The following is a 24,450-nucleotide window of genomic DNA, read 5'->3' as shown; positions in this document are numbered from 1 at the left end:
TGCATCTATCATACCATGTACGTGGGGCTTATTTCAGCCCATATAAAGCTTTGTTAAGCTTGCAAACCTGAAGTGCATTGCCAAATCTAGGAGGTTGCTTGACATAAACCTCTTCTTACAAGTCCCCATTAAGGAAAGTTGTTTTTATGTCCAACTGATGAACATTCCACACAAAATTTGCAGCCATTGCAATAATTGACAGTATGGTGATCATCCGGAACATCGCGGAGCAAAAGTCTCCTCATAACCTATGCCCTTCTTCTGTGCATAGCCTTTGGCAACCAACCTTGCCTTGTACCCGTCAATAGACCCATCTGGCTTCCTTTTTACCTTGAAAACCCACTTGGTACCAATGGCATGCTTACCTGGTGGCAAATCCACAACATCCCAAGTCTGATTTTTCTCTATGGACTGCAACTCATTGTGCATGGCATGCATCCAATTCACATTATCCTTTGCTTCTTCAAAAGAGTCAGGCTCCTCTTCATCAAGAAAAGTCCCTGCATAAGCTGTCTCAACTGAAAGAGCTCCCCTTGCGTGCCTTACTGTACTACGAGTCCTGCCAGGCAATGGGGCCTCAAGCCCACTCTCCCTGAGAGTTTGTAGCAACCGATTCGGGACTGTTTTGGCTGCGTGTATCTCTTGAATCTCTTGCCTGACAACTTCATTCACACCCTGTGGAGGTACAAAATCAGTTGGTGGCTGAATCGGGGCATGTGGATTAGGAGGTTGCTGTAAAGTTTGATTTTCAGTGGGGGAACCAAATGCCATAGGAAGCATCCCCTCAAACACATCATCTGAAGAAGCTGGAATCTGAAATTCAGCATGTGTATGTGCTGAATATTCAGAGAATATAACATCTCTACTCACAAAAATCTTGCTTGTAGCAGGATTGTAGAGACGATAGCCTTTGCTTTGTGAGCTATACCCCACAAACATGCATTTAAGTGCCTTATCTGACAACTTGTGTCGAACTTCCACAGGCACACGGGCATATGCAACACAACCAAAAACTCTGAAATGGTCCACTAAAGGCTTTCTCCCATGCCATGCCTCATAGGGAGTGATTGTCTTCAAAGTCCGATTCAAAATATAGTTGGCACACATGAGGTCTTCAAGCCAAAACTTGTGAGGCAACTTCTTACTTGTAAGCATGCATCTATCCATCTCCATGGCAGTGCGATTCTTCCGCTCAGCTTTGCCATTCTGTTGAGGTGTAAGCCTCACTGTAAGCTGATGCGTGATACCTTTATCCTTCAAAAATGCCTCAAATTCATAAGACATATACTCTCCCTCTCAATCTGTGCGAATTGTCTGCACCTTGAGTCCTGTCTCATTTTCAACCATAGCCGCAAAGTGTTTGAAATGCATAAACACTTCTGATTTTTCCTTGAGACCATAGACCCAAGTGTAGTTGGTGAAGCCATCTATGAATGTAACAAAATAAAGATAACTCCCAAAAGCAGGTATCCTCATGGGACCATAGACATCACTGTGAATAAGCTGTAATTTCCGTGTAGCTTTCATTGCACCATCCTTCTTGAAAGGAAGGCTATGCATCTTACCAAGGATGCAACCCTCACATGCATGAGGAGGAGGTGACTCTAAAGGAGGCAATGCATCAATCATATCATGCCTCTGAAGTGTCATTAAGCTGCCATAGCTCATGTGCCCATACGTGGCATGCCATAACTCCGCATTCTCCATCGTAGCAGTGGGAGTGCTCATTGATAATGCTAGATCGGATCTTTTTTCATATAGATCAAGCTTAAAAAGACTCCGATACAAAGTGCCAGACAACATGAAAGCATAGTCATTCTCTTTGTCTCTGACTGCGCACTTATCATCATAAAAAACAACCTGAAATCCTCCTCTATTGAGAGAGGACACTGAAACCAAATTCTTCTTTATGCCTGGCACATAGAGTACATCTGAAATTCTGAAATATGTGCCATCAGTGGATGTGAGAATAATGTCTCCCACTCCACACACTAAATAAGAAGAATTATTTGCACAAGTCACCTTGTTTTTGGTAGGTGGAGGATGCAGAGATACAAAAAGACTCTTCTTGGAAGTGATGTGCTTTGAAGCACCACTGTCAAAATACCAAGTATAAAGTGTCTCATTGACACTGAGAGAGCATGCATCGTTTGAAGGATCATAGCTGCAAGTCAAAAAAGCATAAGGGTCATCATCATTAGTGGCTGTAGCATCTGAACTACCCATTGAAAAATCTGAAGTGCAAGACAGAAAGGCATAGTGCTCTTCCACAATGTTGGCTGTAACATCTCCCCCATCATGAGAATGTGGAGTCGATGCATCTGACACAGCCATATCTGAATCCCTTTTCTTCTCTTTAGCTATGCGCTTCTTGCATTCTCCAATATAATGACCTGGCTTCTTGTAATAGTGACAAATGCCCTTCTTTTTCTGCTTATCTACATCACCCTTAGCCTTATAAGAGGGCTGTCCTGAATCAGCTTTATGTTGATGTGCGGATTGATTGGCATGTGGCTTTTGCTGCCCTTTACCCTTGGGCTTGAACTTGGAAAGCATGGCATGCTCGCTAGCCTGGGTTGCCATATTTCTTCGTGTCTGCTCCTCCTACAACAGAAGTCCTACCAACTCGTGAAAGGAGAGAGGATTGCTGCCTCCCCTCAATGACAAATTCAGCGAGGTGTGGAAACCAAGATAGGACTCAGGAAGAGAATTCAGAGTAGTGGTTATCATCTCTAAATCCGGAATGACTTCATCAATATTCAGCAATTGTTCCCTGAAGTCCTAAAGCTTTGTGAGTTGTGTGAAGAATGTTTTAATGCTATCAAGTTTCAAGAATTCATGGAATCTCCCTCATCCATATGCATATGGGAAAGCTCTCACTTCAGAAAGGAAACTCTAGCATCATTTCTTGTTGCAAACATACTCTCTAGTATCTCCCAAGCTGCCATTGATGTCTTGCATGATCGAATGTAAGGTATAATGAACCTCTTGACAGAGAGAGAAATCACTGAAAGAGCTTGTGCATCTCTAGAGTCCCATCTTTTCTGCTCTGCTATGGGAGCTCCTGGAGCAGCAGCTCCAATTACTTGTGCTGTATTTTGATGTCTAGCTGTAGGAGTGACAGGTGTAGCCACTGTATCTGGTCTTGCTTCATCTCCATTGACATAATCCCAAAGATGTTTGCCAACCAAGATATTGCGAACCATGAAACTCCACAAGGAGTAGTTGGTGCCATCCAACTTATCTTCTTGTGTGAGAACTCCGAACACCTCATTGGGGTTGTTCTGAGCCATTTATGCCAGATAAACTCAAAAAAACACAGCAAACTGCACAAGTAAAATTTGCAAAGAAAATCTGCCCACAGTGACAAATACTGTCATAGCCTATCAAAGGCTCAAAATGCACCAAAATGCTCTGCTGAATGCCCAAAAATCTGCAAAAAGTGACAAAAGTCTGCAAATTGACTCATACTGAGTCCAGAGCTGCTTGCAAACTTCCAAAATGCTCTTTTACTTGCAAAATTGCAACCCAAATGCAAAAGCCCAATTTGTTGTGGGAAATAATCTGAAAGCCCCAAATGTTGCATAAATTGCACTTTGCCTGCAAAAGTCCCAAATTTTTGGACAACCTGCAAACCAAATGCAATGTCTATCCACAAATACAGAATGCCCCAAGTTTTCTGCAAGATTTGAGCCAAACAATGGTTATCTGCAATCAATGCCTGCCAAAAAAGAACCAACTGCTAGAGTATGCCTGCAAGAATGGAACCTGCACAGAAGGCCTGAGGTGTACGGTCATTGTACGAAATCCGTACAGTGTATGAATGACTGTATGTCGGAATGTAGAAAAGCAGCAGGTCAAAATGCAGGACAGTTTTTTTCCGAGTTTACGTAATCTGGAGATCAGTGGAAGTTGAGACCATCACTCCACGCTGCTGCTGCTCCCTGTTGCTCCTGCTGCCCTCCTTCCTGCTCCCCTCCTTGCTGCCCCCTCCCTCCCCTCCCCCCCTGACTCCCCTCCCTCGTTGCTGCAGCCCCCCCTGCACACTGCCTCCTCCCCGCACGCTGCCTCTTCCCTCTCCTCCCTCCTACTTGCTGCTCCCCCTGCCTCCTCCCTCCCCTCCTTGCTTCTCCTCCCTCCCCTCCCCCCTCCCCCCCGCCTCCCCCCCTGCCTCCCCTCCCTCGTTGCTGCAGCCCCCCCCGTGCTGTTGCAGCCTCCCCCCGCGCGCTGCCTCCTCCCCCGCACGTTGCCTCCTGCCTCCCCTCCCCCCTACTTGCTGCTCCCCCTGCCTTCCCCCCCGCTCTTTCTTTGGTTCCCCGCCCCCCCCGCCCTCTCCTCCACTCCTCCTCTCCTCTATCCCCCCCTCCTCTCCTCTCCCTCCTCTCCTCTTGCTGCCCTCCCTATTTGCTGACGACTCTGTGCTCATCCTCTCTCTCCCTCCTTCCTTTCACCCTCTTCCCTCATCTGGAGTACCCTTTTATCCTTTAGGGGTCTCTTGGGCTACAGAAAAGCGGATGGAGTTCTTCCTTGTGTTTGAATCGGCCTTTTCCACCTCGATTGACGAATGGGTTCCCACTTAGTCAATCCGTTACCGCCCACACTGGCCGCGATAACCGTCACTTTCTCAAGAGACGAGCTACAGCAGTTGCAAAAGGATTTGGAGCATGAGTGTTCCACGACTCTCTTTGCACGCATCCATGGCTCCCACCCCTCCAGGTCACAAGCTAGAGATTGGATGCTTGTGGCGCTTCCTCAGGAGCTCGCCCCTCACCTTAAGGATGTTCGTTTGTTGGAACGAGGTTTCTTTCAGGTGTGCCTAGATTCCCCGGACGTCACGAGAGACCTGCTATAGGCCGGGTTTATATTTCTAGGCTATTAGAGGATTTTTTTGTTTCCCTTTCAACTGGGCTTTGACCCAGTTGAAGAGGACAAGCAGGGAGTTTCTGTTTTCATTAGGTTCCCTGGTCTCCCCTTAGTTTATCACCGGCTTCTTTCAGTTATTAGCGAGAGGTTTGGTGTGGTAGCAGAGATCCCCCCTCTTCCTGGCAAGCCCTCTTCGGCTGCTGAGGCGGTCAGGATGGATGGGGTACCCAGGGTTAGGGTCATTGTCCAGGACCCTAATATTTCAGATGACCACATCATGCTACAGCGACCCGATGGGTCCTTCTTCCGCCAGAGATTTGAGGTTGCAGGTCGGCAGGACTAGTGCAGGATTTGCAGATCCTCGGGGCACTTCGCCAGAGATTGCCCAAAGAAGAAAAAGAGGCCCAGAAAGCAACCAGCTTGTACTAGCTTACGACAGAGAGCATGAGCAAGACCTACCGCTCCATAGGCACCGCCTCAGACACGGGATCCCCCCCTCCTAGGGCTACGTGAGTCCCTCCTGCAACCCGCACCACCTCTGGCCCACGGTGGGTTCCGATCGCGATTAGGCCCTCTACTTCAGATCACACATCCACCGCTTCGGAGGCTACCCCATTGGAGCCTCAAGAGGAGACTAGTGTTCAGGAGCCTTGTTCGACTCCACCCCAGGATCAGGCTGTACCTTCCTCAGCAGCCCAGATTGTTGGCACCTCATTTGCAGCACTTCTTGATCAAGACTCAGTACAGGTGCCTCCTTCTGTGGATAGAGGGAAGGGGGTCTTACATTCTCTCCCTGCTTCGGTAGGAATCCTTCGTACCCCCTCCCAAGGATTGGCTCAGCGGAACTCCTTTTCCGCTTTGGAGGACCCCTCTGACCTCCCAGGTGATGATTTTGTACCTTCCACTTTTGGAGAGCCAGTTATCGGCATCCCTTTTGAGAGATCTTTCTCTCTCTCACCTGTGGACTTTCCTCCCCTTGGACCTCGTGTGTATGGTAGGAGGTCAACTCCAGTGGAGGTTTCTTTTTCCGCCACCAGGTCGGGTAAGGTATTCCAACCCGCTTTCTCCCGCCGATGAGGATAGCCAGTTGGAATATACAGGGATTGGGCGGCATCCCTCATCGCCGTCGTAGATAGTTGATCAGGAATCACAGCTCCATCCAGGTGTTTCAGGTGGTTTCCTAGACATGCTTTTTCTTCAGGAACACAAATTGGATGTTAGAGATTGCTCCAAGTCAGGTAAGTTGTTTTCAGGCCGGACTTTTGGCTTCCTGCCTTGGGAACTAGAGGAGGTACATGCATATCAGTTTCAGATTCTATTCTCCCTTTGATCATTGGACATGGTACCATAACCCCCTCCAGGGCCCAGTGGGTTCTACTTCTGATTGATAGATGTAAGGTTGGTTTCCTCAACCTCTATGCTCCAAACAACAGAGGGGACCGTGTTCTGTTTTGGAAAGAGTTGCTCTCGTGGGTTGACATTGTAAATTCGTGGATTATTGGAGGTGACTTCAACATGGTTGAGGCATCTTCTGATAAGCAAGGGGGCAGAGAAGGTGGTATTCATTTGCTCGAGAGAGCAGCTTGGGATGCCTTCTTGTTCAGATTTAGTGGCAGAGATGTTTGGTCAGATGATGCATTTCATGTTCAGTCTCAGTCACTTTTGTTTTCATGGTCGAAGCATAGGGTGCAGATGCCTATCCATGCCCGGATTGACAGATTCTATGTGGATGACTGGGCTCTTGATAGAGGGGGGACAGTTTGCATTGCACCTGGTGTTTCCACTTCCGATCATTTTCCGGTAGTTTTGTCCATCTCAGAGCCCCATCTGAGAGGACGGTCTCACAGTATCAAGATCCCCGATGCTTTATACACGGATGAGACCCTCACAGAGGCAGTCTTGGAGATCTGGGTTTCTCACATGTAGGGGGGGTGGTTGGTCCTTCACATGTGGCCACAGCACTTGCCAGTATCAGCGACTTTTATCACTCTGTTGCTAGTGCTCGGCGAGGTGAGGTACTCAGGCGGGACATTGGTATCCGCCGGCAGTTGGCAGCCTTGCAGAGGGAGGAGCATAAACGACCATCAGATGCTTGGATACAGGAGCGCCTTGCTACGGCAATGGCTCCCTTGCAGACATTGCTTGATCAGAGAGCAGAGTATGCCTTTCATGCACGAGAGTCCTTTTGGATATAGATGGGAGGGAGAGTCAATAAACACTTTTTCTCTACACTTGGTCCCAGACATAGTAGAGAGAGTGTCAAGCAGCTTATTGACTCTGATGGTGTTTTGCAGTCTCATCCGGGTACCGTCATGCACTTAGCGACAGCTTTCTATGCCTCCTTTCTTTTCGCAGATCCTGACACACGTGCCAGAGATGTGGCTAGAGATGAGATCTGACAGAGTTTACCTGTGTTGGTCACACTAGAGATGATATGCTCACTTGATGCACGCTTTACCAACACAGAGTTCAAGAGTGCTCTCTCCGCTCTTCGTAAGGGCAAATGCTGTGGTTCTGATGGTCTTACTTCTTTTTTTACAACCTTTTGGGATATGATAGGTGATCATATTACTTCAGCCTTGCAGGGCATTTGGGACTCGGGTGAGATGCCTGACTCACTGATCGAGGGACTCATACACCTTATCCCGAAAGGTGGCAACATGAATTTTGTATCCCATTGGAGACCCATCACTCTTTTGGGATAGCTTCTTCATCACCGCAGATTTACGTAGGAATTTTTGGAGGAGGCTCTGGAAATCCCTCAGAAATAGAAAGATCACTCTTTTCTTTTGGCTTTCTATTCATGGAGGGATTGCAGTGAACCTGTGGAGATCACGATTTGGGGCTGATCCCACTTGCCCTCGCTATCATTCTGCAGAGGAGTCAGTGCGACATTGCCTTTGGGACTGCAATCAAGCGAGAATTGTTTGGAAAGGAGTTGCTCGGATACTCAGCATTTTTCATACTTTTCCTTTCTTCATGACTTGGGGCTCGGTCGCATGGTTATCCCTTACTGGGCCCCAGGTGTTTTATGAGGGTAAGCGTTCTTCTTGGGCACTCTCGATCCGTCGATAGGTGATAGAGCTGTGCTCTCTTTAGGATGTACCACATATTCCTTTCAGAGCTTCACATGTTTCAGTGGACACCTCTTGGGAGATTTTGGCTAGGATTTCCTCTTGGCACATTTGGAGAGGCAGATGCACAGAGGCCTTGGATGACACCGAGATACACCCATCACAGGTGCTCACGGGTATTTGGAGTGACACGGTTGACACTTTGATAGCCATATGGGCTAGCATGCAGGGCCCTTCACAAGCAGCCTCTTCTAGGAGGATTGTATTTCTTCGAGTTTGGAGGGGTTCTCCCTTTTTCTCAGATGTTGCTACCAGATTGAGATGGCACTATCAGCCCCAATCCTTTCTTTTTGGCTCTTGAGCTTTTCATGCATTGCATGGTGTATCCCGTATTCCCGTATGGAGCTTGCTCTAACGGTTTTCTTTAATACTTAATAGAAGTCTCTTTTTTGCCCAAAAAAAAAATGCAGTACAGTACAGACTGTCAATCCGTACATTGTATGGATGTTCTACGGCGCTGTACGGAAGTAGTACGGACTTGGAGCAGATGTATGGAATGTAGGTTGTATGGCCGCCACGAGTTTGCTGGCACAGTTGTATGGCAGTACGGATGAAAGGCGCAGTTGTATGACGACCTGTACGGCCTTGCAATACGGAATGCATGCGGCTAACTGATAGTACGATGATTGGCAGGTATGGGCGGACTATACAAACGGGCAAGAGCGGGAGCTGGAGGTTGAGCTTGCGGGCAATGGAGCAATTGAAGCACGAGCTGTTGAGCAGGGAGCAGGAAGGAAGTGCTCTAATACCAAATGTGAGAAAACGGAAGCAAGAGCAAGAGTGTGCAAAGAGAGAGTGAGCTCAACGTAGTTCACTTCCCAAAGTGTACTGAGTTGAAGTAATAGTACAATGAAAGAGATGAGGGTTTTGTCTAAGTGACAAAACCCTATCTAATCACGAACCGTAGTTAGAGATTAGACCGTGGTTAGGGGGAAAACCTCTAAGAGGGAAAAGTGCCCCTAACCCACTTATTACATTACATTGGCCACTGCCTAGAATATAATAATAATTCTAACTCAGCTATCCATAGCTTAGTTCCTTTTAGCTTGTATGATTGTCGTAGGATCTTGAGTCTAATCCTTTGACTTGCTGTTGACAAGACTTGGGGCTACGGGAGAGTTATGGAGGGCTACACAGAGAATTGGTGGAGCGTTATAGAGGGGCCACGATAGAGATGACAAAACGCTGTGAGAGGCCTACAGGAGATCTACCGGAGGCCTATGGAAGGCTTACGGAAGGCCTAAGAGAGAGAGAGAGAGAGAGAACGAGAACTAAGAAATCCCGTGCAGCTGCACCAGGTACATCCATGTGTCTCATTAAGGTACATGAGCGGTTTGTACAGATTCTCTAATTTCAGCTAATTAAATGTTATTGTATTTCAATTGAGCAGTAGGGGTTGGATTCCCTCCAGAGCCCCCCATTGGGACAGCTTCTTCATCACCGCAGATTTGCATAGGAACTTCTGGAGGAGGCTCTGGAAATCCCTCAGAAATAGAAAAATCACTCTTTTCTTTTGGCTTTCTATTCATGGAGGGATTTCAGTGAATCTGTGGAGATCACGATTTAAGGCTGACCCTACTTGCCCTCGTTGCCATTCTGCAGAGGAGTTAGTGGGACATTGCCTTTGGGATTGCAGTCAGGCGAGGACTGTTTGGAAAGGGGTTGCTCGGATACTCAGCATTTTGCATACCTCCCCCTTCTCATGACTTGGGGCTCGGTTGCATGGTTATCCCTTACTGGGCCCTAGGTGTTTTATGAGGGTGAGCCTTCTTCTTGGGCACTCTCGGTCCGTTGGCAGGTGATAGAGACTTGCTCTCTTCAAGATGTACCATTTACGTCCTTCAGAGCTTCTCCAGATGTACAGAGGCCCTGGATGGCACCCAGATACACCCTTCACAGGTGTTCACGGGTATTTGGACTGACATGGTTCATACTTTGATAGCCATTTGGGCTAGCATGCAGGGCCCTTCACGGGCAGCCTCTTCTAGGAGGACTGTATTCCTACGAGTTTGGAGGGGTTCTCACTTTTTCTCGGAGGGTTCTACAGGATTGAGATGGCACTTTCAGCCCCAATCCTTTCTTTTTGGCTTTTGAGCTTCTCATGCATTGCATGGTGTATCTCGTATGGAGCTTGCTCTAACGGTTTTCTTTAATACTTAATAGAAGTTTCTTTTTGCAAAAAAAAAAAAAGGGTCTTGTATTAGATTGTTGGATTGTTGGTAAGGAAATTACTAGTGTTACCATTGTTATAATGCTTTTACATGATATGAGTAGAAATTTAACTTAGATACTCTAGCCTTTTTGTTATTTCAATGATTTGGAACTATATGAGTGGAAATTTAGTGCAAGCTATCCACTTTGGTTGTCGATTCGATTGGGATATCAGTGCAGCCATTTTGTGTTTCAAGATATATCATGTGTTTGAAGTTGTATCTTGCTGATCCATCCCATCTATTAACAGGCTGGGAAAGGTGGGGAACTGACACATGATGAGACTACAATCATCACTGGTGCTTTGGAGTTGACACAAAAAACAGCAAAGGATGCAATGACACCCATTGCATCAACTTTTTCTATTGATGTGAATGCAAAGCTTGACATGTACAAGATTTCTGTTCTGCTTTTGAGTTTTCTGATATATTTACTGATCATTTTATTATTCCCATCAAGTATTATTATTTTACAAACTTATCTTTATGCTGCAGGAACACAATGCATGTGATAATGACAAAAGGACACAGCCGCGTTCCTGTGTACTCAGGGAATCCAACAAATATTATTGGGCTCATTCTGGTGATCATATTACTTCTTTATCTTCATCCTTTCAATGTTGAGTTGCTTACATAGTTTTGTCTCTTGTTTGTCACTCAGCTTGGCATCATGATTATTCAGATCTCTATTTTGTTAACATCTCAACATCACATGGTCGCAGAGTGAAAGAAGTAGCTTGGCAATTTCCCTGTCATTGCGTTTCTAGAACTGGGCTTTATCTGAGGGAGGGAAAAAATGTGTTAGTACTGCTTCTTCCTTTGCAAGGTTAGAGGACTAGAGGACTAGAGGAGGAGACTAGTTTAACAAATTTTCATGAAGTTAAGGATAGATACTCAAGGAGAGGTTCTGAGGGCTCAGAGATTAAATACAGTAGAGAGGGTTGGTTCAATGACTCGTGAATGTGAAGATTGGAAAAGAAAAGTCACATGTGATGCTAAGTTTTTGCATTACAAATGGATTGCTTGGTTTTGTGTGGCTATGTATGGGCTTAAAAAACACTATTTATAATTAGGAGGGCATGCAATATAGCGCATGAAATTGCATGAGCATTTCGACTAAATCCAATATTTGCTTTTATTCTAAGGATAAATCACATTGTTTTATTTTGCAGGTCAAGAATCTGCTAACAACTCGTCCTGAAGAGGAGGTTCCTGTAAGACAGCACACTACGATACGGAAGATTCCCAGGTGTGGCATATGGTTGAGTTATAACAGCATAACATTTGCATGCTGTTTTGAAACCCTCATGAATGGATATTGCTGGCATTTGCCAGATAAGGTTGGCTTGTTCATCAAAAGCTATTGGTAGTTTGTTATTGAATTCATGAGCTAGCAGAAAGTAGCTATGCTATACTTGTTATCATGATGAAGAAATCATATATCTCGTCTACCATGAGGTAGTATTTCCATGTCGATAAGAGAAGTTATGTTTGTTTAGTGCTGACTAATTTTTCAATTGATTTGTGTGTTTCGAGCATATATCCAATGCGTGGCCCAAAGGTTGTTTTTTTTTTGTGAAAAAAAGTAGTAAGATGTGAGATATATATATATATATATATATATAGTAAGATGTGATATTAAAGACGAAGGGATGAGAGGAGTACAGTTAGTTTTTTTAAATTGCCTTTGCTTGTTAAGCTATTACATTGCTTTTATTAAAAGCTACCTTCTTTTGATTAATTGCTATTAAAACAATGCTCCCACCTACACGCGCATGTGTGTGTGTGTGTTTGATTTGTAATATAAAGCCTTCAAAGTTTTCACAAAAAAAAGTGTGTTTGATTGTCTGCAAACTCATTGTGTAGATCACAATGTATCCTTGTCATATACTGAGATCTTCTGCTGATGTAATGCTCAGCTCCCGATTTAGGGGAAGCTTCTATGTATTATAAAGCATCAAAATTCCCCCCCCAAAAAAAAGTGTGTTTGATCCCTTCAGGATGCACATCCACGAGGAGATCTTCCTCCGGTCCAGTTAGAAGCTTTCTTTCACTGTTTTTTGTTCTGAGTAGAAGTTGCTCCTCTTTTGCGCAACTTTGAATGTACATTCTCCTTGGTATTTTTTTCATCTTCTCCTAGTTAATGAGCTTTTTTCTTTTGGATTCATGTTGTACAGAGGCAAGTTCAATGAGAAGCATAAACTATAGCATACAGCTCCTTCTTATATGCGGAGTAATTTTGTTGAGCGTGGTCTAACTTTTTACTTTCAAAAGTTGGTCAACCCTTTTGTAAATGTATCGCCCCAACAGCAAAATCATTGTCTTCTATTTCAACCATGAATGGTTCATTGGGAGAGCCGTAGCTATAGCTACTTTTAACTTCTCAAAACTCTTCCTTTGAGGTTCATCTCTAAAAACATCTTTAAATTCAACCATTAAGGTGATTAGGATAAGCTTTATGCTTTTGAACAACATCAAGTATAAAGTTTACTTTGTTCAGATGCAGAAGAAATAAAATCATGAATAATACTAAGCTTGAATATATACCTCGCATTATGGTTTGTGTAAAATTTATTATAGTTCCATCAAACAATAAGTGAAGAATTAGGTACATCGTGTTTTCCTTGGATCTGAAAGACTCTACCATGTTTTTTAAATATGATGGAATTATTTTAATGATTCCGTTGTTGCAAGCTATGCCCAAGACTATAAACCAAGAACGACATTTGGTCTATCAAGATGGAAATCCAAAGCATATGGACTTGAATATCCATCTCTACACCATGTATCATGGTGTCCGAAACTTCTTATCATTGCCCTTTGTAAGAAAGACCACATACTTGGACAACTTCTATTGCTTAACTATTGAGTAGCTTTACAAAACATGTGGCACGATCATCGACCATAATCATACTCTTTTCCCTTCAATATTTCCATAAATAATGAGGACCCCAAAAGTGGGCTGTCACATTTTTGATGATGGGCAATACATATGGGTATTATCCTCATGATAAACCTCTACTTCAATGTACTTTTCAGTAACTTTAAGCTGTAACACTTGCCCCGTGTGTGCTTGATTTTTTAGAGGTTTATTTAGGACTTTAGGTCATGCCTTTTTATTTCTAGGGTATTTCCAAGAAGAATGATCTGTGCCTAAACAGTGAAAGCAAAGATTTTTTGCTAAGTCTTTTCATAATCCTCTCTTTTCAAAAGAGAACATCTTTTTCATGAAAAGAGAAGATCTTTGTGTTTGGAGTTTCTTGAGAAACATTCTTCTTAAATTGCCTCTTCTTTTATAAATTGGAAAATTTATTGAATCTCGAAACAAAACTAGTTTGTTTTGTACTTTCAACCTAGATGTTCCCGTCATATCATTGTGTATTTGGGCATACTCGATAGCTTCCTCAAAGGTTTTGCGAGAATTTCTTTTCACCTCAACATTATAATTGTCTTTCCTTATCAATCTTCTTTAATTTAAGGACTATATGGGTGACTAAAGTATTTTTACTCACATTATAATCATCCCAAGCTTCCCATGCCCTTTTCATGTAAAAATTCTTTAAGAAAAGCTTGTTTAAACTTAGCTCAATATTTTGGAATTTTATTAGTCTCTTTGGGGCTCATTCACCATTTATATGCTTTATTTCCAAGGGAAGGCTGGCTTCCACGACTTTTATTTTTAGGAGGATATTCTTGAGTTGATGAAAATCTTGCCATTTTTGCATGTTTCATGTTTTCCTTCTTTGCGACTTCATGTCCTTTTGAAAATTTGGGGTTTCTCTAAAGCAAGAGGTAGACGCCTCAAATAGATGTAAAGGAATTCGTGATGTTCTAAGAGGAGTTACCGAATTAGAATCGGATAACTTGGTGTAGTTATAGTTTCTAACGAGTCATTAATAGATTCTAACTATTTTTCTATATTAAGAGTTCGGTTTTCTAATCCACAAAATTCACACTAAGGAATTCCATAATCAATGTAGTCTACCTTCTCCAAGTCCATAGACTCCTCTTTTGTATCCTCCTCAACAACTTTCTTTTCTTTTCCTCGCTCTTTCTTCAAGCTCGGTGATTGATCTTTCTTGCCTTGGGCTCGTCAATATGAAATGAGTTTTTTCTAGAAACTAAAGCAAAAAACTTTATCAAGCGATGTCCACTTCCCTATTATTTGTTCGAGGTCTTGATTCGTCTTCGAAGTCGACTCGCTCTTTTCTTGACGCATGATTTGATTCCTTACGTTCGCTCGCGAACGTAAATCCACCTAATCTGGATCTCCTTGATTTAGATTTCTGATCCTTTGCTTTGAAGTCGTCCAGGCTAGTGGTTAGAGCAAGAAAGAGGCAAAACCTTGGAAAGAGATAGGGGGGGTTTTCCAAAAAGATGACGTGGTTTTTTTTGGGTAAAGGTTAGGACTTTGAATAACGTTGCTTTCTTCTTCTCTGCTCTTTCTTTGTTGATTGTTGTCGACGAGGCCATGTCGATTCACTCCTACAAACTTCTGCACCTCTTTCGGGAATCTCTCTTATTTGATTAGTGTTTTAAATGTAAAGCCGCAGATTGAAGGTGGCTTGCAACATCCCGCCTGAGTTGGAGATAAGCTACCAGCGTAGAGCTGCGGAAGTGTCAAGATCTTTGCATAAGTGCCCTCTTGACAGGCGTTGTTGTATTGGAGGCCATTTTGGTCCCTTCACTCTATTTTGCAACCATGGAGAGAATTCTTCTGTTTTTTCTGCTAATATATTCCAAGCCAAAGCTTGCTGCGATTGTATTTTTTTGTGGGGGACCTTGTACCATCAAAAAGGCCAGTGTTTGAACTAGTTGGACTTTGCAAAGGTCTGAGTCATTCGGAACCATCCAGCTGCATGTTCCCCATGAGCAAAGACTACAGGATATTGGAGTACCACATGAGATGCAGTGGGGGATATATGCCTTGTATGAGACGGTGATGGGCCGAGTTAGAGCACCTAGAGGGCTGTCAGATGCAGTTATGAGTACTATTGGCGTGAAGCAGGGGTGCCCTCTCTCTCCCACACTACTTGGCATATACATTGATGAGCTCTCAGAGTATATCAACAGGATAGGAAGACCCGGAGCCACCCGGAGCCAGCCTAGCAGGAGTGTTGATACCCATACTGCTCTATGCAGATGATTTAGTTTTGATTGTAGATTCTCCGGAAGGATTACAAAGACATTTAGATGCGCTACAGGCTTTTTGTGAGGACATGGATCTAACAGTAAATCTTGGGAAAACCAAGGTGATGGTATTTAATACTACACAGGCTTGGGTGACGCGCTCAGCACAACAGTTCACTTTCAAAGGTGAGACAGTAGAGCAGGTACGATCTTATGTGTACCTCGGGGTGATCTTTTCTGTCCACAATTTTCACTGAGAGCCATGATTGATGCCAGATTGGATAGAGGCTATGCAGCTTTGGGGGCACTAGAGAGACAGTGTGCACATGTACAGTTCCAAGAGCCACGCACAAAATTATGGTTGTTTGAGACATTGGTGGTGCCCACACTATTTTATGGTGCAGCTATATGGGGCCCCAGTGTAGGTGGTGCAACTGAGTGGAGGAGATTGGAAAGGCCATTAGTGACATTGATTGCCTGCATGATCCGGAGCAAGTCATCTGTACCACATCCGATAATACAAGCTGAATTAGCAGCTGCTCCACTAGTGACAGAGGCTCTGTTCCAGGCAGTAACTTGCATACATAGATTGTGGGATCTACCTAGCTCCAGATATGCACGGTTGGCTATGATATCATCCAGGCAGCTAGCAGAGGAGGGTTGAACATGGTGCTGGTATGCTCAGCTATTGTCCCAAGTTAGACTTGTCTCGCCATGACCGAAACAAGATCATTAGAGCTGATATTATCAAGTTGGAGACTGAGAGAACCTGGACTAGACCACATGAGCCCTTAGGGAAGAAGATGGCACACTATCAGAGCCATTTTCTTCATTTATCTCCAGATGAACTTATAGCCAGGCCAGCATACATGGACACACACCTATCTCATGGGCTACGTAGTATTATTGGCCAAATTCGAACCTCATCACATCAGTTGAGAATAGAGACAGGGAGATACACCCACACAGCCCCTCAGGATCGGATATGTGAATTATGCCAGCAGGAGGAGGAGACAGAGGAGCATTACGTATGTAGATGCACGGTATATTATGAAATCCGAGGAAGATATCACTGTCTATTCAGAAAGGGATTTGGCCCACTCCGTAGGGTGATGGAGTATGAAGATAAAAAATGCTTGGGTTTGTTTTTATCAGAGCTCAAGCGACATAGAGAGACTTTGTTGGGAGATAGACAGTCGAGACCAGCCCCATCTAGGCATAGTACACTCAGAGACTTCTTCATTGCCAGCACCTTAGCTACTTTTATGCCCTCCCCGCCATCAGAAACCCCTGGCGCCACCACCACCTTATCACACATAGGCAGATTGCCACACTCTAGTGGTGTGATTTTGGACCGAGCCATCGCCATATCCAGGTCACGGAGGCCCAGGCTCCCAAGACCCTGTGCCCGGCACCCATATTTTCATCGGATCCGTGTCATCATTGCCAAACACCGGAAATGTGTGGCACCGAGTTATGAGATCCTAGAGCTGCCCATGATTGGGATTTTTGACATAAGAAGAGTGCAACCTTTTCATTGATTAGCTTTCTGCCTATGCTGATCAATTGGTACTTTTAGTAAATACTTGCTTGGTATTTCATTAGTTTTGGGTCACTTGCAGTCCCTCTGACTGTAAGTACCTTTAGTAGCTCTCAGCCTTCAGCTTATTTATTTTGTTGTTCTCTTTGATGAGACAACACTAGCAGACGTATCAACTGTTTTAGTCTCATAGGTCGTTTGGCCTTTTAGAGACGTTAATATCTATCTATCTATCTATCTATCTAACGTGAGATTTTTCTCGAGAGACCTCCTTCCAAGTAGAGCTCTCTCTGTCTCTCTCTCTCTCTCTTTGGAACCCTCCTCGATACCTAATGCCTGCCTAGTGTCCTTCATAAGGTGCCATGTGTCCTTGAATGGACCTGTCAAAGGTTTAGGGCAATGATATACAACAGAGCATCCAAATGGCACCCCTGCCTCAACCGATTTCGTTAGTTCAATGCTCCCAATTTCCTCCCATTTAATGAGATGCCATGCTGTTATTTAAATTAAAAAATTTCAACAATAAAAAATGCAATACGAGAGTAAAAGCTATTCTCAAACCCTAACAGCATGACAAAAAGGAGAACCCCTATGTAAAATCAATCTGGATTTAACTGCAGGTTTTGGAAATTTTCTTATGTTTAGTAGGCTGAAATATGAATGAATGATTCAGATTGCCTTTTTCTTTAAATTGAAAGAAGATCAAGATATGCTTTTATGCAATTCCATGGTTTTGATTTTGTTACCCACTTGCAATTCCATGGTTTTTATTATGTCCCCCACCTGCAAGCTCCAGAGTCCAATTTCTGAAAAGTGTTACTTGTCTTTCTCAATGCCACTTTGAATTGTTTCTGCTGTGTGAAGGGTTGAAGAAAACATGCCCCTGTATGACATTTTAAACGAATTTCAGAAAGGACACAGCCATATGGCAGCAGTTATAAAGCACAATAAAGACAAGACTGAAGCTATCAATAGGATGAGGGAATTAAGGGGCAGATCCTCTAAGCCAAATTCTATCCGAGGTGTGCTTGTATCTCAACAGGAAAGAGAACCTTATTATGTTTTCTTGTCAATCTTAAAAGTTCCAGATCGTAGACTATGGGGTGCTTTAGGATCTGAAGCGTTTTGTGATCTTGGCATTACCAATTGAAAATGGAGGCCATTGATTCATGTTTAGAAATCTGCATGTGCATTTTGCTGATACATACTGCACGTACATTTTCTTATGTGAAATGCTTTTAGAGTGAAGTGTCTCGTGAAAGAGTCTGATCTAGCTACAAATGCTGGAGCAGGCACACCTGCAGCTGTGGCGTTGGATGTCCCTGGAGATGAGGATTTGGCTAATTCTGGGAGTTTCACTCTTGCAAGACGATCCCCACAAAGTGCATTAAGTCCTGTTTCCAGAAAAGAGGAACGAGGGGCAAGGAAACAACGGAGTCCAATTGGGAAAAAGTGGGAGCGCACAGTTCAAGCTGATATTTTGAACATAAGCCAAGAATCCCTTGAAAGTTTTTCTCAAGATGAAGAGGTTATTGGGATTATCACAATGGAAGATGTTATTGAGGAACTTTTACAGGTAAAAGTTTGCTGGTCATTATAGTTATTGAGGTATCTGTTCATATTTTCAAGGTATTTTATTGCAGCTAAATTCTGCTTGAATTAGAACTGGCTATGAAACCCTACAACCAGCTTGATTCTGCTTGAATTACAACCAGCTAAGAAACCTTACAAGGCAACCCGCGGAACTACCTTGCAAATACTGGATTGTTTCTACCGAAGATTCAAGGTATTTTTAAGTCATTCTAGTGTCCATTCGGCACCCCCTAGCAGCCAGAAATCTCTGCTGAATTTGAAATCCTTTGGAGGAAAAACAGATCACTGCTGCTCCTCCCCGCTCCATGCTGCTCCCTCCCCCTCTCTACGCTTCAGCCCAGCCCTCTTCTCTCCCTCTCCCTCTCCCTCTCCCTCAGCCCTTCCCTTCCCCTCCCTCTCCTCAGCCCTTCCCTTCCCCTCCCTTGCTCAGCCCGCCTACCTGCCCCCTTCCCTGCTCTCCAGCCCCCTCTTCCCGCGCCCTCAGCCCGCCTCCCCCCGCCTTTCTTCCTCTCCCCCTCCTCCCCCGCCCTCAGCCCACATCCACTCGCCTCTCTTCCCTCCCCCTTTCCCTCTTCCTACCCTCCCTCGCCCTTTCAACCTGCTTCCCCCCTTCCCACTTGCTTCCTCCTTTGACCTCTTCTCCTCCTCTCTCCTCTTCGTGCCCCTCTTCGCCTTTCTCCTTCCCGCAGCTTTTCTGGAACGGACGGAGCTTTCTTCTGTTCGAGACGGCCTTCTCACCTCGACTGGCGATGGATCCTCCCTCAGCCAATCCTTCTCCATCTCCATCGGCCGCAAAAACTATCACATTTTCAAAAGACGAGCTGTAGCAGCCCAAGAAGGATGTAGAGCTTGAATGCTCGACCACTTTGATTGCGTGCATCTATGGGTCTCACCCTTCCAGGTCACAAGCTAGAGATTGGATGCTTGCGGCGCTTCCCCAAACCTCACCCCTTAATTTAAAGATGTTCGCCTTTTGGAACGAGGTTTTTTCTAGGTTGTATGTGACTCTCCAGAGGCTGGGAGGGCAGTGCTCCAGGCCCGTTTTGTATACTCTATTATTAGGGGCGTAAAGATTGAGGAGTCCAACCTTGCGACCCCAATCAAAAGAAGAACCCACAGTCTTCTAGAGCGTGAGATCACACCATGTCCGACAACCAAGGGGAGAAAAGAATCCGAAACCAAAATACAAGTATCTTCCCTAGTACCAAAGGCAGGTGACCAAAAGGTGTGATATGAAATTAGCTTGCCTAACTTTGTACAATCATTGGCATTCAGTTTGTGCTCCTGCAAGAGTAAAAACATCCGCCAGTAACACCTGGATGAAGTTGATTCCGTATCAGCTGTCTGCGGCGGTGAGGGATGCCACCAAGGTCCTGTATGTTCTAGCTAACAATCTTCATCAGCGGGCGAATGTAGAAGGAACATCTTACCCGACCTAGTGGCGGAAACAAACTCCTCAACAGGGGAAGAGAGGCCCTTTATTTTGATTGAGGCAATGAGGTAATATAAAGGACAAAGTTACTGGAAGGGCAAGAGGGGAGCTAAAGACTGCTCTTGAGACCCTCTCTCTGAAAAGCTGCGGAGGCCCCTCCAACCTGAGAATGTGCGATGCCAGGGAAAGGGGCTACCATTGGGACAGGGAGAGGGGCAACGTCTAGGTATGGGCAAGAGGTGCAACCAGGGCTGCAAACGTAGCTGAAGCGTCTTGGACTGTGTGAGGTGCAACAGTGGGAACAACCATAACGGGAGACTCTAAAGCTCCTAAGGAGGTGGAGTCGAGTACGGCGGCCTCCTAAACTGTTGGGGTGGAGGTTGTGTACGAACCGAGAGCCAACAAAGTGTTGTGGGTGCGGCTGGGGGATGTGAGGCACCGGAGGCAAGAGACGGCGGTACCGAAGGGGAACTCTATGGAGGAGGAGCGCTCTGTCGTGGAGAAGCAATACTACCATCCTGCCTAGGTTGGGGAGTAGGCGCAGGAGCTGTCCCACCCCCTTGTCGAGGGCGAAGGAGAGCTGTTGTACGAGAAGGCTTTTTGAGCCTTTTCTTCTTCCTGGGGCAATCCCAGGAGGGTTGGTATGTTGACAGCGGAGCTTCAAAGCACATGTCTAACAGAAAGACTTGGTTCAAAACCATGGAAAGTACACACCCGGATTCCAAAGTTTCTGTCGGGGATAGTCGGACATGTCCTGTGAAGGGCATTGGTAGCATTCCTTTCATTACGATTGCGGGTGAGGAGAAGGATTTCTCTAGAGTACTTTATGTATCCAACCTTTGCAAGAACTTACTGTGTGTAAGTCAGATGGACAAGAACAACATGTCAGTTCTCTTTGAAGACGACAAGGTCACCGTGACATCCAAAGCAAATGGACAGATGGTGGCCCAAGGAGTTGAAGAAAACAGATTGTACCGCCTCAGTGCAATGTTGGTTTATGAAGACAACGGAAAGTCCAAACTTTGGCATGAGCGCTTCGGTCACGTCAGCAATGGAACCTTGGCTGAAATGTCAAAATCGAAGATGGTGGATGGACTTCCACCTATTACAGGCAATGATGGTGTCTGTAGGGCTTGTTTAGAAGGCAAGCAGCACAGGGACAAGTTTCCACAAGAGGCCTCGTTTCGGGCCAGCAAACCACTTGAGTTGGTTCATGCCGACATTTGTGGCCCAACTTCTCTTTGTGGATGATTTGAGTAGAATGACCTGGGTGTATTGTTTGGCTAAAAAGTCACAGGCTTTCGAGAAGTTCAAGGACTGGAAGGCCAGAGTTGAAAAGGAGGCAGGGGAGGATGTCAAGACGTTCCGTAGAGACAGGGAGTGAGAATTCACCTCAAATGAGTTCCACACATTTTGTCGCAAGCATGGGATCAAGTGACAACTCACCACGGAGACAGGGCTTGCTATGCTCCGAGGGAGGAACCTTTCTAAAGCCTATTGGAGTGAAGCTAGCAATACAGCCGTACACATTCTCAACAGGACCAAGACGAAGGCCGTCAAGGACAAGACTCCATATGAGGCATTTTATGGTAAGAAGCCCTCACTCATCTTCGCATTTTTGGTTCTAACGCATGGTGTATGTGCACAAGGAAGACAGGACCAAGCTTGATTCCCGGAGTAGAAAATGTATCTTTGTTGGGTATAGCGAAGAATCCAAGGCCTATTGACTCTTCGACCCAGTAAAGAAGCAGATCTTTATCGGTCGGGATGTTGTCTTCAAGGAAAAGGAACATGAATCCCAGGAGGAGCCTTAAATTGAGGAGGAGGAGATTGTTCGACCCCCCGAACCCACCTCGCCCCAGGTTGACCATCCGAGAGGTGGCGAAATTGGAAGCTGATGTTCCACAAGGTATCGAGGAAGAGCAAGATGTTCTAGAAGCAGTTCCAGTTCCTCCTCCCACTGAGAAGCAGAAGAGGTTGCCCCAATGGTACCTAAGAACATTGGAAGACTCTCGATTCACTGAAATACCTGAGAGTAGCAGTCCCGGATTGCGTCGGTCCCAATGTCTTCAGAAGACCCCATCCGTGAACTTTGCGTTGATGGCTCAGCTTGAAGAGCTAAGGACCTTCGAGGAGGCGAAGGACAATCCAGAATGGCAGGCTGCCATGCAGGCAGAGATGGATGCTATCTTGAAGAACAATACCTGGGACTTAGTGGCCAGGCCTCCGCGACGGAAAGTCATCGGCACTATGTGGGTATACAAACTTAAATACAAATCAGACGGCAGCTTGGATAAGTACAAAGCAAGGTTAGTGGTCAAAGGTTTTGCTCAAACTGAAGGCATGGATTTTGATGAAACTTTTGCTCCCACAGCTCGCATGGTTACTATTCGGACAGTGATTGCCCTTGCTGCCCAATTCCAGTGGCCTATTTTTCAAATGGACGTGAAGTACGCATTCCTTAATGGAACCCTTGAGGAGGAGGTATACGTAGAGCAGCCACCGGGCTTTCAAGATCCATGGTCCCCATTAAAGGTTTGCAGGTTGAAGAAGGCATTATACGGGTTGAAACAGGCCCCCAGAGCTTGGTACCAAAGGATTGATGTATTCTTTCAGAAGATAGGGCTAAGTCGGAGCCCTTCTGAGGCAAACCTCTACTTGTTTATTGAGAAGGGGTTGCGATTGGTACTCATCCTGTATGTTGATGATCTTATCTTGACAGGTGACCATGTTAAGAAGATTTCTCAGGTCAAGGAGCTACTCATGTCTGAGTTTGAGATGATTGACCTTGGGTTATTACACAACTTCCTTGGGATAGAAGTAAAGCAGGCCAAAGACAGGATCTTCATTTCACAGGAGAAATATTGCAGAGAACTTCTGAAGAGATTCCAGATGGAGGATTGCAGGACAGCAGTAATTCCCATGGAGGTTGGGCTCAAGCTAAGTATTCACGACACATCCCGGCCAGTCGATACTCCTTTGTACCGACGATTGGTAGGAAGTTTACTTTACCTTACCAATACTCAACTTGATATTTGTTATGCAGTTGGGCTATTATGCCAGTTCTCTGCTTCTCCCAGGAAGAGTCATTGGGATACAAGTTTACGGGTGCTGAGGTATCTAAAGGGTACTTACACCTATGGGATCACCTATACCAAAGGCATCGAACTAGGCGGGTTCTGTGACAGTGATTGGGCGGGTGATGCTGACACCAGAAGATTAATAGGGTATTGCTTCTTACTTGCATCTGGTGCCATCTCTTGGTTGAGTAAGAAGCAACCCACAGTGGCCCTTTCATCTACAGAGGCAAAGGACGGAGCTGTGTGTACAGCAGCTTGTGAGACACTGTGGTTGAGGTGGATTCTGGAGGACATGGACGTGTGTCGGGAGAGTGCAAGAGTGCTGATGTGCGACAATCAGAGTTGCATAGCCATTGCTAAGAATCCAGTGTACCATGCGTGGACCAAGCACATTGAAGTTCATTACCACTTTGTTCGAGAGCTCATCATCGACGACGTGATTGAGCTCATGTACTGCCCAACCGCCGACAACTTGTCCAACCTCTTCACGAAGGCACTCCCTCGAGAACAGATGGAACACCTCATCAGACGTATGGGGATTGGCCCACAGTTGTGACATTGAGGGGGGGTGTTGGATTCTCACTATGCCCACCTGTGAGCCCCCAATTTGAGGGGACAAGGGGCAGTGAGAGGTAGGAGGGCTGGGAGAGAGACTCAGGCCAGAAACAGAGGGAGGACAGCATGGTAGAAATAGGCGACCAGCACATGGGCTGGTCGCTGTCTGCCACAGCAGGTATATAGGGGCTTTAGGCCTCACGTGGAGGCTCCTGCAGCAGCGCAGACTGGCTGCACAGGGCACCCTTATATAGGGGCCTGTGGCAGGCCAAGTCGGCCCAACCAGGGCCACTGACCAGGGCCAACCCTGGGCGGTTTAATGGGGCTCATGTGGTCGGCCACCAGACAGGGTACTGGCCCTGCTGGTTGGTCATCTGAAGGGGCCTGGGCAGTGCCTATAAAAGGCCCACTTCTCCATTCACTCTATCATCCAGTGCGAAACTGAAAGCCCCTCTCCAAGGCCCGGTGGATGAATATAATCTCTCTCTCTCCGTCTATATTTCTGAGTGTGTGTTTGTTGCATCTGTGATCATCTATCTGAGTTGAGTGTGTGAGAGTTGGAGAGATCTTGGGTGGAGGATTGAGTGATTCATTCCCTCCTATTTTCTAACATGTGAGATATGAGAATGTACCTTATAATGTGGCAACTAACCAGGCTCAAACTGAATCACATCCAAAGGTGTATCATCATCAAGTGGCATCCCAAGTATTTCAGGCATCATGCTCTCATCGTCTTTAAACTCTACATCTCTGCTTTCGCGTAGTGGGATTATAGAGTCTAAAACCCTTTCTCCTAGTACTATACCCAACGAAAGTGCATTTGATACCCTTATCATCTAGCATTTATCTCTGCTGGTCTGGAACCAAAGCACATGCCAATGATTCAAACTGTATGAAGTGACTGACCTTGGTC

General features: G+C 45.3%; 1 protein-coding gene across 2 annotated transcripts in view; it reads left to right on the top strand.

Moving 5' to 3' along the window:
* LOC147895914 (DUF21 domain-containing protein At2g14520-like) overlaps positions 1 to 24,450 on the top strand; it is a 109,493-nt gene that overhangs the window by 28,540 nt on the left and 56,503 nt on the right. For both annotated transcript variants that reach the window (XM_087382431.1, XM_087382430.1), the window contains 5 exons: positions 10,459 to 10,598; positions 10,703 to 10,790; positions 11,380 to 11,456; positions 17,742 to 17,899; positions 18,170 to 18,453. In XM_087382431.1, the coding sequence (XP_087238557.1) occupies positions 10,459 to 10,598; positions 10,703 to 10,790; positions 11,380 to 11,456; positions 17,742 to 17,899; positions 18,170 to 18,453 (747 nt within the window). The remainder of the gene's footprint in view (positions 1 to 10,458; positions 10,599 to 10,702; positions 10,791 to 11,379; positions 11,457 to 17,741; positions 17,900 to 18,169; positions 18,454 to 24,450) is intronic.

The sequence above is a fragment of the Dipteris shenzhenensis genome, chromosome 12 (assembly GCF_047967505.1).
Source record: "Dipteris shenzhenensis isolate YYH24624 ecotype China chromosome 12, Dip_SZ_1.0, whole genome shotgun sequence".
Classification (NCBI taxonomy): domain Eukaryota; kingdom Viridiplantae; phylum Streptophyta; class Polypodiopsida; order Gleicheniales; family Dipteridaceae; genus Dipteris; species Dipteris shenzhenensis.
The sequence above is the reverse complement of the archived record's forward strand: the minus strand, read 5'-3'. Positions and strand labels throughout refer to the sequence as shown.